Source organism: Pistacia vera, unplaced genomic scaffold (assembly GCF_008641045.1).
Source record: "Pistacia vera cultivar Batoury unplaced genomic scaffold, PisVer_v2 Contig363, whole genome shotgun sequence".
Taxonomy (NCBI): Eukaryota; Viridiplantae; Streptophyta; class Magnoliopsida; order Sapindales; family Anacardiaceae; genus Pistacia; species Pistacia vera.
The window spans coordinates 60,888-71,357 of record NW_022196183.1 but is presented as its reverse complement, the minus strand read 5'-3'; the positions used below and the strand labels follow the sequence as shown (position 1 = coordinate 71,357).

Here is a 10,470-nt window from a genome sequence, read left to right as displayed (position 1 = left end):
TTATATCTTCTGAATCAAAACTTTTTCTCTTCCTCTTTCAATTTTGGTAGAGACTGGTTTCAATTAAATTCTGGAGATGTGATATTAATAATATCTACATCAGCTCGAGTGTTGATGCTTAAATTCTCCATGATCATTGAGATTATAAAGACATAAGCAGTTATTGTGAAATAAAGTGGAGATATGGTCAATTTAGGAATACGCAATGAAAACAACTTAATATTTGTCTTTACAGATGGACACACAAATGGGCATAGGACAATAATTAGACAATGCTTTGCTGATAAACACTCAATTTAGCCCCTCATGGAGGCCATTTTTATGTGCTTTCTGAAAACATAATCTAACTTGATGGATGCAAATAAAGGACACAGACAAAGCATATAACATATGGATAGCGTCATCCATACTCAGATAAAGGCCACGTGTGTGGATTCTAAGCTAATTAGTAATTAAAAGCGTGTCATTTGAAATAATGTGGCCTTTTAGTAATTATATAAATGCTTGGCTCACAAGCTTTCCTCTCATTGGCCAAATTTCTCTAAACAAATAAAATAAATTCAGAATTCCTAATATTTTTACACCCATAGAGGAGTGGATATCTATTTTGGAAGTGAAAAAAGAAAACACTCTACTCAAACAAGAAAGTGGCAGCTGGCCTGAGATGGCAGTGAAGGTGAACCCGGGTGCAGAAACGGTACGGGCCAATGGAGGATCCAGAATGGCGGCTAGGATTCCCCCGTTGTTCAAGGCGAAGAAGGCAAGTGTGATCCCCCCAAGGAGGAAACTTGTGAAGCGAATGATGTTTGATCGCTTAGTCCAGTTTATGGCTTCTCTATGCTCTTCTGGTGGTGCCTGCAAATCCAACAACACCACAATGAAAAATACCCACAAGTGTAAGGATCCATTTCCGTGATCTCAATATGTGTTCCAAGTTTTTTTCTTGCTCTTGTAGCTCTCCTTATCGATCATGTACGAGTTGGATTTGATATATATTGAATTGATCGCTTTATTTTTCTCTGGGTTTGTTACCATACTTGATCTCTGCATTTTTTAGTCTTCTTGTGATTGTTCTTGCTTATTGATTGCTTCAGTTTGTGCTTTTGGATAACTACAAAATAAGGATGCCCAATTGATTTAATCCCCTCCTTCACCATGAAGAAACAGAGGCCGCATGGTGATTCACTGTTTGAATGAGCCCATAAACGCTTCTGCTTGTTTTGATTCCAAAACTACCACAAAAGAGATGAAACATAAAGAGGATTCATCTTAAACCCATAATTGGAGATTAAAGATTGATGGGATTCTGATTCTTACTCGTAGAAATGCTAAGACGGTACTCTGCCCTGAAACAGAGACGGCGCCACTGCCTTTTGCAGATGCACATGCTTTTTTCAATGGTCTTTCTCTATTAGTCCATGTCCATGACTTCTCCAGTGATGTCTTTTGTCAAAACAAAGCAGCTTGTTAATTCACCCATACATCTCTGAGCTGAAAAGAAATGTAGATGAACAAACAATTGTGAGATCTTTTGACATTCAATTAAGGATTTCTTATTCAATTTCCGATAAAATCTTTACCAAAATTATATGTAATTTCTTGTTCATATTAAGAGAGAATATTATACTATATAAATTTTCAGTTTTGTTCATCCTTTTGTTTTTTATTTTCTACTGAAAACATGGGTAAAGCCTTAAAAGTAAAAGTGAAAGTAAAACAATTGAGATAATATTCAATACAAAATAATAATAGAAACCATTTGGGCTTTTGGGTCGACAACTGGGGCAGGATCTCGAGCACAGGCAGTGGATTTGGGCCCTAGTAACCCATTTGAAAGCTTGCTCGGCTTCAAAGCCGTTGACTTAAACCAACTGAGGTCTTCGCAGTTCAGATCCGTCGGCCGATGATCGTTTTGAAACTGCCAATTAACTTTACTGTCTTTACAGACGTTAATTAAGCCACTCTGATCGCAGAAGAAAAACCCAGAAAAAATATCTACTTCGTGAGGAATTTGATGGGTTTTGTTTGAAGAGTTTGAGATGGGGATCGCCGATGATATTCTGAAGTTTGTTAAAGAGAGCTGAAGGTTGCTGAAATTAACCAAGCCGGGAACTCATAAAGGGCCAAAGGGGTTTAAGAAAGAAGAAGCGTTTAGAGATTTTCTGTGTTTCTGCTGAGTTTGAGCTTTTGCTATAGCTTCATTTTGTGCTTTGGACCTCTGATTTCTAACTAGACCTGGCAAACGGGCGGGCCGGGGGTACGGGTTAAACGGGTAAAAATTGTTAACGGGTAATAAAATACCCCACCCGTACCTGGTCAGTACGTGTCGACATACTATAGAATGCTTCATTTGTAAGTTGGCCACATGAGGGGCATTTCAATTTAACTGGCAGCAAATACACTAGATACATATCAAAATCTGATTCATTGTTTTAATTGAAACACCAACTGAGAGAGAGAGAGAGAGGGAGCTTCTTCCCTCTTCCTAGAGTTATTGAAGAAATGAGCAAACGTGAGGAAGAGAGCAAGCCGGAGTCAATGTCGAAGCCCAAGAAAAATGCAAGTGTTAATCCACCAAAGAGGAAGTTAGTGAAGACAATGATGCTTGAATCAATTGTCCACTTTTGCTCTTCTCTTTTTCCTTCCTGTGGAGAGCTTCCGCAGCCCAGGAATGCTAGTGGATATGAAAATATCCCCAAACCGAAGAGTGCCAAGAAGAATAATGGTGTGTTCCCAGGTGCTCCATAGCATGCCCAATTGCCAATGCTTCCATGTTTGTCCGACTCTTTGTTGTTGTGTTTTTATATTTCATATTTTTTCTGTTGTCGTGGTCTTGTGCTTTGAATCATTATGGAATTCTATTAGCTCTATGATGATCTGTATATTTGTCATATTACTTTTTTTTTTGTTGTTGGTCTGGTGGCGATCCATGGTGATGGTATTAATTCTTATTGACTATTGTGATGGCAGTGATGGTTATTGTGTCCTTAAAATCTTCTTCTTCTGGATATTTTCTTTTTCCCTTTCTTCATCTTTCTATCGCCTTCCTCTTCCTCTTCTCCTCCATTTTTTCTTTCTTCTTGTTCCTCTTCTTTCATCCTTTTCTCTTTCTTTATCTTCATCTTTTTCTCCTTTCTTCGTTCCTCTTCATCTTTCAACTTTTTCTCTTTCTTCAACGTTATCTTCTCCTGCTCCTTCTTCTTTGTTCTCTTCTTCTATATTCTGTCTTCTTTCCTATTCTTGTTATTGACTATTGTGATGGAAGTGAGGTAGTATTGATTATTATGTCCTTAAAATCTTCTTTTTCTTTTCTCTTTCTTTCCTTCTTCTTTCTATATCCTTCCTCTTCCTCTTCTTTCATCCTTTTCTCTTTCTTCAGCTTCATCTTCATCTTTCATCTTTTTCTCTTTCTTCAACATCATCTCCTCCTCCTCCTTCTTCATCTTCTTCCTTCTTCTCTTCTTCTATATTCTGTCTTCTTTCCCATTCTTGTTCTTCATTTTTTTTCTTCTTAGTACTTCTTCTTCTTGGACTTGTTGGAGTTGATTGTGTTGGTGGATGATGACAGTGGTGGTGGGAGGCCCCTTGTTGTTAAGTTTGAATTTACTACTATATAAACCTTGTTTTCTAAATGGTTGGTGAAGATGGAATCACTGGTGCTGATGTTGGTAGCGTTCATTTTGTACGGTTGTGTCTCAGTACTTAGATCATAAATGTGGTTCCGGCTTCAGCTCGCCTTTAATAGTTTATATCTTTCTGGCTTTCAATGACTTAGAGTAACTTGAATTATACCAAATCCACACAACCTCCTGAGTCTGAAGATTTAACTCTTGGGCAAATCTCAAGGGTCCATACAGAATCCAGCATATTATCACCACAGATTATTGCTAGTCTGCAAGTGGGCAATTGTTTATTTGTCTAATCTGGAAATGGCTATTATTAATTGTTAATTACCCGCCTAAACTTAAGGGCTTTCTTGCTCTACACATCAACCAAGACTCCTACCATGATTTACCAAATTATTCTGTTTTCACAGATGCTAATTCCTTTTTCTATCCTCACTTTGCTTCTTTTCTTCTTTTTATTGATCATGATTCATGGGTCAAGAGTCAGAGTCGCCCTGAAGAGCCAACTACTTTTTACCTTTTGTCTACCATTGTTCTGCGTTGACAAAAGTCATCTTTTTTAAGGTACATCATATAAGATTGATCAATAAACTATACTGTCTCCTTTTCTCTAATTAATCAATCTCAGTAATCTAATTTAATTGATATGAATATGCAGAATCTAATTATCATAATGGTTCTGCTCAAGAACGTTGGAATTAATGGACCATCTTTGGATACGCGTTGGATCAACAATTGACATATAGAATGGGAAAAGAACAAATAAGTAGTAGCAACTACCAAAGTACAGTGTGAAACAAATCTTATACCAGGCAGGGACATTTAAACGCGCTTATCTGCGTACATCAAAGTAAGTCATTATAAAGACTATTGGATTGGTGGCTTGGATGATCAAGTCCCACATGTTCTGGGCAAATATTTTCTTTGGTTTCAGGTGTGGAATTTATTGTTCCATATATATAGTATATTATTTATTTTTCATGGACCGACCAGACTCGACTTCTTGATATGCCGGCCACTCATTCATTAGGGACCCAATTCTGAACACTACTCTACAATTATTAAATGGTAATTAGGTATTTTGAGACTTTTGAATTTGCATCAACTGGGCTTGTTAGTGTACCATTAATGTATGTGGACAATAACTATAGTCATCGGAGATTCTATGAGATTAGCCATATCCATTTGGGTCTATAAGATTAATTTCTTCAGTTGAAATGGTTTTAATTAGGTTCTTCATAATCCAAAATTAAATGTCTAACGTTATGACGGTAGTTTCTGACGCACTGAGGGCTGATGCGCACTTCGTCATGTTGGATATGCTGGAATTTTATGTAATTTTGACGCCACCTTGTTAAAATTATCATGTTGGATATGCTGGAATTTTTTGTAATTTTGACGCCACCTTGTTAAAATTAAATATTGAACTTGTAACTTCTAGAACAAGAATCGAATATATGAATCCTAAGAGTACAGATGACCACTCACTCTTCTTGAAATGTAGATGTATTTTTCAGCGTTTTTTTTCACAATGCAATGCTTGCTTCCTCCCCAAGTTAACAGTTTGCCATGAATGATGGAGCATATATGTGGGTATGTATGTACATACATTCATCTATGGCATATATGTACCTATGTATGTACATACATACATGTATGGCATATATGTGTATGACCTAACGTACATGTATGGCATATATGTATGTATGTATGTACAAACATACATTTATGGTGATTCGCCTATAACTTATTGTCATCGGGGGGATGGATACCATGATACACGACATAATTTTTCCTTATTCTCAATTTTTCAACAGTAGCAGAATACCCAAATATTAACGGCTCAAACATGAGATTTTTTTTAAACACATTTCAATTAGTTTTAATTAGAGTGAGACAGAGACAGAGACAGAGACACAGCTTCGCTCTTCAAGGTGACTCATTGAAGAAAAAACAAACTTTCGACCATCGGAACAGAGCAAGGCCATAGCAGAGGCAATGCCCCTGCAGAAGCCTGCAAGTGTAATTCCTGCAAAAAGGAAAACGGTGTTGAGAATGATGTTTGAACTTATCTTAATTTCTTTGCGTGGAGCCTTCAACCACTGCAAGAATGTTAGTAGCTCTAAAAAGAAGGCCAAAACACCCAAAGGAAATAAGGGCAAGAAGAATGGTGAGGTCGTCCCGGGTCCTCCGTAGCATGCCAAGTTGCCAATGTTGTTGTTGGCGGTTTTTTTTTGTTGTTGTTCTGTACTGTTCTGATTATATTATGGATTAGCCCGTGTTTTAATTGATGATTATGTTTGTCGATTACGTTTTGTTATCATCTTCGGTGGTGGCGACGGCGGCGGAGGTGATGCGCCGACGGTATCACGGTGGTGTTGGCGATTATAGTGGTGGTGGTATGGCATATGGGTTTATTGCTATTGTGTATGAATAATTGTAGGTGTTGTCGCCGGTGTTGATGGTGGTGACGGGATCGTGGCGGTGGTAGTGATGGTATACGGTGTTGACGGCGGTAGTGTTAGGACAACGGTGGGGGGTGGAGATGACGGTGTTCATGTTGGTGAGGTGATGGTGATTGTGGGGACACTGGACACGTGTGCTGGAGATGGTGGTACTTTTAGGACAACGGTGGTGGTGAGAACGGTGTCGATGTTAGTGGTGGTGATGGTGACTGAGGGGACACGTGTGCTGGGGATGGCGGTGTTGATGCCGGTGATGGAGACGAGTTTGATGGTGGTGACTGCCACGGCGTTGATGGTGGTAGTGTGAGGACATGGGTGGTGGTGATAGCGACGGCTTTGATGGTAGTAGTGATGATTGTGTTGTGTGGGTGGTTGTGATCTTTATGGGGTTGATGGGATGATGTCAGGACACTGGTGGTGGTGACGACAACATTGTTGATAGTGGTGATGTGAGGATAGGGGCGACTGTGGATGGTGGTGATATGGCGAGGAGATCAGTGTTGATAACGGTGGCAGGACACCGTTGGTGGTGATGGCGACTGAGTTGATTACGGTGGTGATGTGGAGGTATAACGCGATGTTATCATGTCTTAGAATAATTATAAATTGTTGTTGGTGGGATGTGTATTGTTTGGTTACTGAATTGGTGATGGTGGTGATTATACTATCACTCGACATCTTCTCTTAAATCATCATCTTCAACTTTGTTGTTGTTATCTCTGAAACTGATGCTTCTGGTAGTGCTTCGTATTTTCATAAATAAAGAGTCTTTTTTTCAAATTGGCCTTGGCCTCTTCTCAGAATTAGATGTAGACAACATCCTAAACCTGGAAGATGTGCGGCTTTTTGCAATTCTGGCAGCAGTCCGCTACTTCTTCTGGAGAAAGCATATAAACCCACCATATCATTAAATAATTGATTGATTGATATTTGATTTCCGGCAATCATACAAATAAATCCTTCTGGTTTCAGGGTTACCACTTACCAATTCATTTTCCACCATCAGATTCTTTATTTCTTCCTTCAACTGTCATCAGTCAAGACTCACCCTCTTCATTGGGCAACATGAAAGCAACTTATTAACTACTCTATGAGTTGAGACAATGTTAACTGACAAAACGTTTGAGTTATCTTATTCTTTACCCCATAAACAATTTCTTTTTGTTTGTAAATCTACGCAATTTCATGTAAAAAAACATTAGGTGGCATTATTTGGACTTTGGGTACATTGCAGCAGGCTCTAAGGACAGTGGATTTGGACTCTGATCTTATGGGCTTAATATCTTAACTGTTTTGACTGATAATTTAAGAAACCAGGAAGAGTATCAAGACATATTCAAGTTCCTGGTGGGGAATATATATATATAGTTTAGTATTTTATACATTTATTGATAAAAAGAGGAAACAATGGGGGCCCTAGCCATTCTAGTAGTTCTTGCTACGAATAATAGTGTGTGAGACTGCATATCAAACTCAGTCTAGTGCAAATACTAATAAAAGATTGGATCTTATCACTTAATTTCAAATCTTTTTAAAATTAATTAATCCACATTTCCAAATATATTTTATCAAATTAACAACTTAGTCAAAGTAAACTACCCTTCAATAGGGTTTTATTTATGTCAATTGTATCAATGAAAATGATTATGAATGTGGTTTATTTTCACTATATTTAATGATTGATTAGGTTTTAATTTAGCCGAATCTTGGCTTTCTTTTATTTTTATTTGATACATCATAGAGTTCTTATTTCTTGCTCTGTTTTCGTCTCTGATAAGGTCGTAAACAAAATTAGTCAGAAATCGTCAGTTATCACAGAATAAATCAGAGAGGTGATTTTGGTGATGGGCAAGAAAGAGTTATGTTATGACCAGGAAAATGAAGGGCTGACGTGGGAAAGTCACGTGAAGGGTGACCTACTCCCGTCAGAGCAGCACGCACACATCAGACCTGTCAAGTGATATGGAGCCCACACGCGTCTTTTTTTCTGCAACAAGTCGTGCGATGTCAGCTTGGGGAAAGGGAAATGGGACGTAAAGCCGGATTACATCCTGACAATCACACCAAACCATGGATTTAGTGATGATTATACGCTTCAGTCTGATATAAAATGAAGGAGACCCTTCATTAAGGGGATTCGACCATTTTTCATACAACAAAAGAAATCTCCCTCTCCTGTAATCATCTTTGACCCTTTTTTTATCTTATGTAAGTCAGCTCGCAGCCGCGACCTGACACACATTAATATCAATACAAATCAGTGGACGTAGGACTTGCTACCTTAGCATCCGAACCACTTAAAAAACTCCATTTACATTTATTTCGTTTTTATATATTTCATTTTTATGTGTATTGAACAGCCAATCAACATTATACACGTGAAAATTCGTTGGTGCTTAAACTGAGCATCAAGAAGTTATTTACTACAAGAGCAAGACTCAGCTGTTTCAAACGGTCTAAAGCTTCAAAGCAAAACAAAACACAAGTTCACACATGGGGCAAGGCAAACGAGATTTGCGTCAAAAGTTACAAAATGAAAGAAGATCCAAGCACGCTAGAATCCAGCTATATTCTCATAAGACAAAAAGTAACGACGCATAAAGCAAGAGCTTATCCCATTCTCCCAGTTTCCAAGAGGACAAAAAGAAGCATTTGGCTCATAATTTTCAGTGAGATTCCTGTAATCCAAAAGAGAAAAAGAGGGCACTTATTTAGTACATATTTTAGAAGATGATTATGTTTTTCTCTTAGAAATTTGAACATTAACACAAAAGATATTCTTGGCTATTAATCCAAGGTGAAAAGAACAGCTACCTATTCATCAAGTAATCCTCTCAAGATCGGATGTGGGCTGTTCCCGGTATCCTTGAAATTGAATTAAAGGTAGAAATTAACTGTAATGTGAGAAACCTGGCAAATGCTTACACTCAGACACATACCGTTTTCCTTTTTGTTCTTCGTTCTTGTGTTTCCACCGGTATCGTTAATCAAGTCATGATGAAATCAATTCATTTGCCAGCTATCATATCCAGTGAAAGCTCATCAACTTTCGATATCAGCTACGTGTCACTCCACCATAGAATGCTTCATTCTGAAGTTGTTCTCAAGTGGGTCATCCCGCTATATACTCTAATACACAGTAGCAAAAGTGAGAATACCCAAATTAATATATAAACACCTCAGCTTACCACAAATTGAACCATTCTTAATTTGTAACCACATTATAAACTACTCTACTCCTCCTCACACACACACAGCTGCTTCACCCCTCTTCATTGAGTTATTGAAGAAAAGAGCTCGTTTGAGATGAACAAAGACAAGGAAGAGAAAATGTTGAAGCCAAAGAAAAATGCAAGTGTAATTCCACCAAAGAAGAAGTTGGTGAAGAAAATGATGTTTGAAACTATAGTCCAATCTTGTTCGTCTCTTTGCCCTTCCTCTGAAGCGTCCATGCAGTCCAGCAATGTCAAGAACAAGAAGAGTAAGGATGTGTTCCCATATACACCATAGCATGCCAAACTGCCAACATGCACTTTCCTTTTATGTAAAAAACTCTTCATATCTGTCCTTGAATCGAATCTTCTTGTGGTTTGTAGCTATTGTTCTGTTCTTTTTATTATGGTTGTGGTGGAGGTGTTTTATTATTTTAACTAGTTTTTGTATTTTCATGCATGAAATGAATGTTTTAATTTTTATTCTTTAAATTGGCCACTGCTTGAACCATGTTACTACAGTTGTAGTTTATTCTGTGAGCTTTATGGTTCTTGATAGCTGATAAATGTGATAAGCCCGTAGAAACAGAGAGATGACTATATCCAACGCCAAGTAGGCGAGCCCGTGCAGTCAGATATCATTAACATAAATATAAATAATTTGCTATAAAATAATATTGTTGTGAGGTAGCAAGATCAAATTCACAAAGAGTCAAAAAAATTAAGTTAAAAATATTGAATGTAATAATGTGAAAATTGATACAAACTAACTCATTTCATATACTGAAAATAGTGCAAACAGGCGGGATGAGACAATTAATTAAATTGGTCAATCTAATCAGTAGCCACTGTTAATTCACTGAACAAGCTTCAAAGCTTCTGCTACCCAGCAAATCATGGGGCCTGTGGGTGTGTAAGGAAAAATAAAAAAATTGATTGGAAATTTGGAACCGACCTTCGAATGGATTGGCTTTAAGTAAGCAGAAGTTGTTGGGGTAACACAATATTGATTGGTTTGTTTTTAACACATTATTGAAAGGTAAGAGTTTCGGAATGATCGAACGTTAATTGTGGTTCATTGGATCATCACTAATTAAAAGAAACTACTTCTAAAATCAATGTTGATGATGACATCTACGTTTCTTTAATCAGTGTGAACATCGAGAT

At 37.7% G+C, this 10,470-nt stretch overlaps 1 protein-coding gene across 2 annotated transcripts; it reads right to left on the bottom strand.

The window, feature by feature from the left end:
- Positions 1 to 445: 445 nt before the first annotated feature.
- Positions 446 to 2,208, bottom strand: LOC116140081. 2 transcript variants are annotated; one of them, XM_031425716.1, is made up of 4 exons: positions 1,757 to 1,852; positions 1,318 to 1,443; positions 1,038 to 1,232; positions 446 to 855 (listed from the first exon to the last, which is right to left on the bottom strand). In XM_031425716.1, the coding sequence occupies exons 1-4, from the start codon at positions 1,757 to 1,759 to the stop codon at positions 493 to 495; spliced, it is 687 nt and encodes a 228-aa protein (XP_031281576.1). In that variant the 5' UTR covers positions 1,760 to 1,852; the 3' UTR covers positions 446 to 492. The 2 variants fall into 2 exon arrangements, 1 of the variants encoding a protein (XP_031281576.1); XR_004129554.1 differs by having other exon boundaries at positions 446 to 1,232; positions 1,318 to 1,491; positions 1,757 to 2,208.
- Between the last annotated feature and the right edge of the window lie 8,262 nt (positions 2,209 to 10,470).

What these genes read in the sequence shown, in the direction of transcription:
- LOC116140081 (XM_031425716.1), bottom strand. An exon ending in CCGTCTTAGCATTTCTACGA is followed by an intron (nt 1,233 to 1,317) that starts GTAAGAATCAGA and finishes CTTTTGTGGTAG; the next exon opens with TTTTGGAATCAAAACAAGCA. An exon ending in CTAAAAAATGCAGAGATCAA is followed by an intron (nt 856 to 1,037) that starts GTATGGTAACAA and finishes TTGGATTTGCAG; the next exon opens with GCACCACCAGAAGAGCATAG.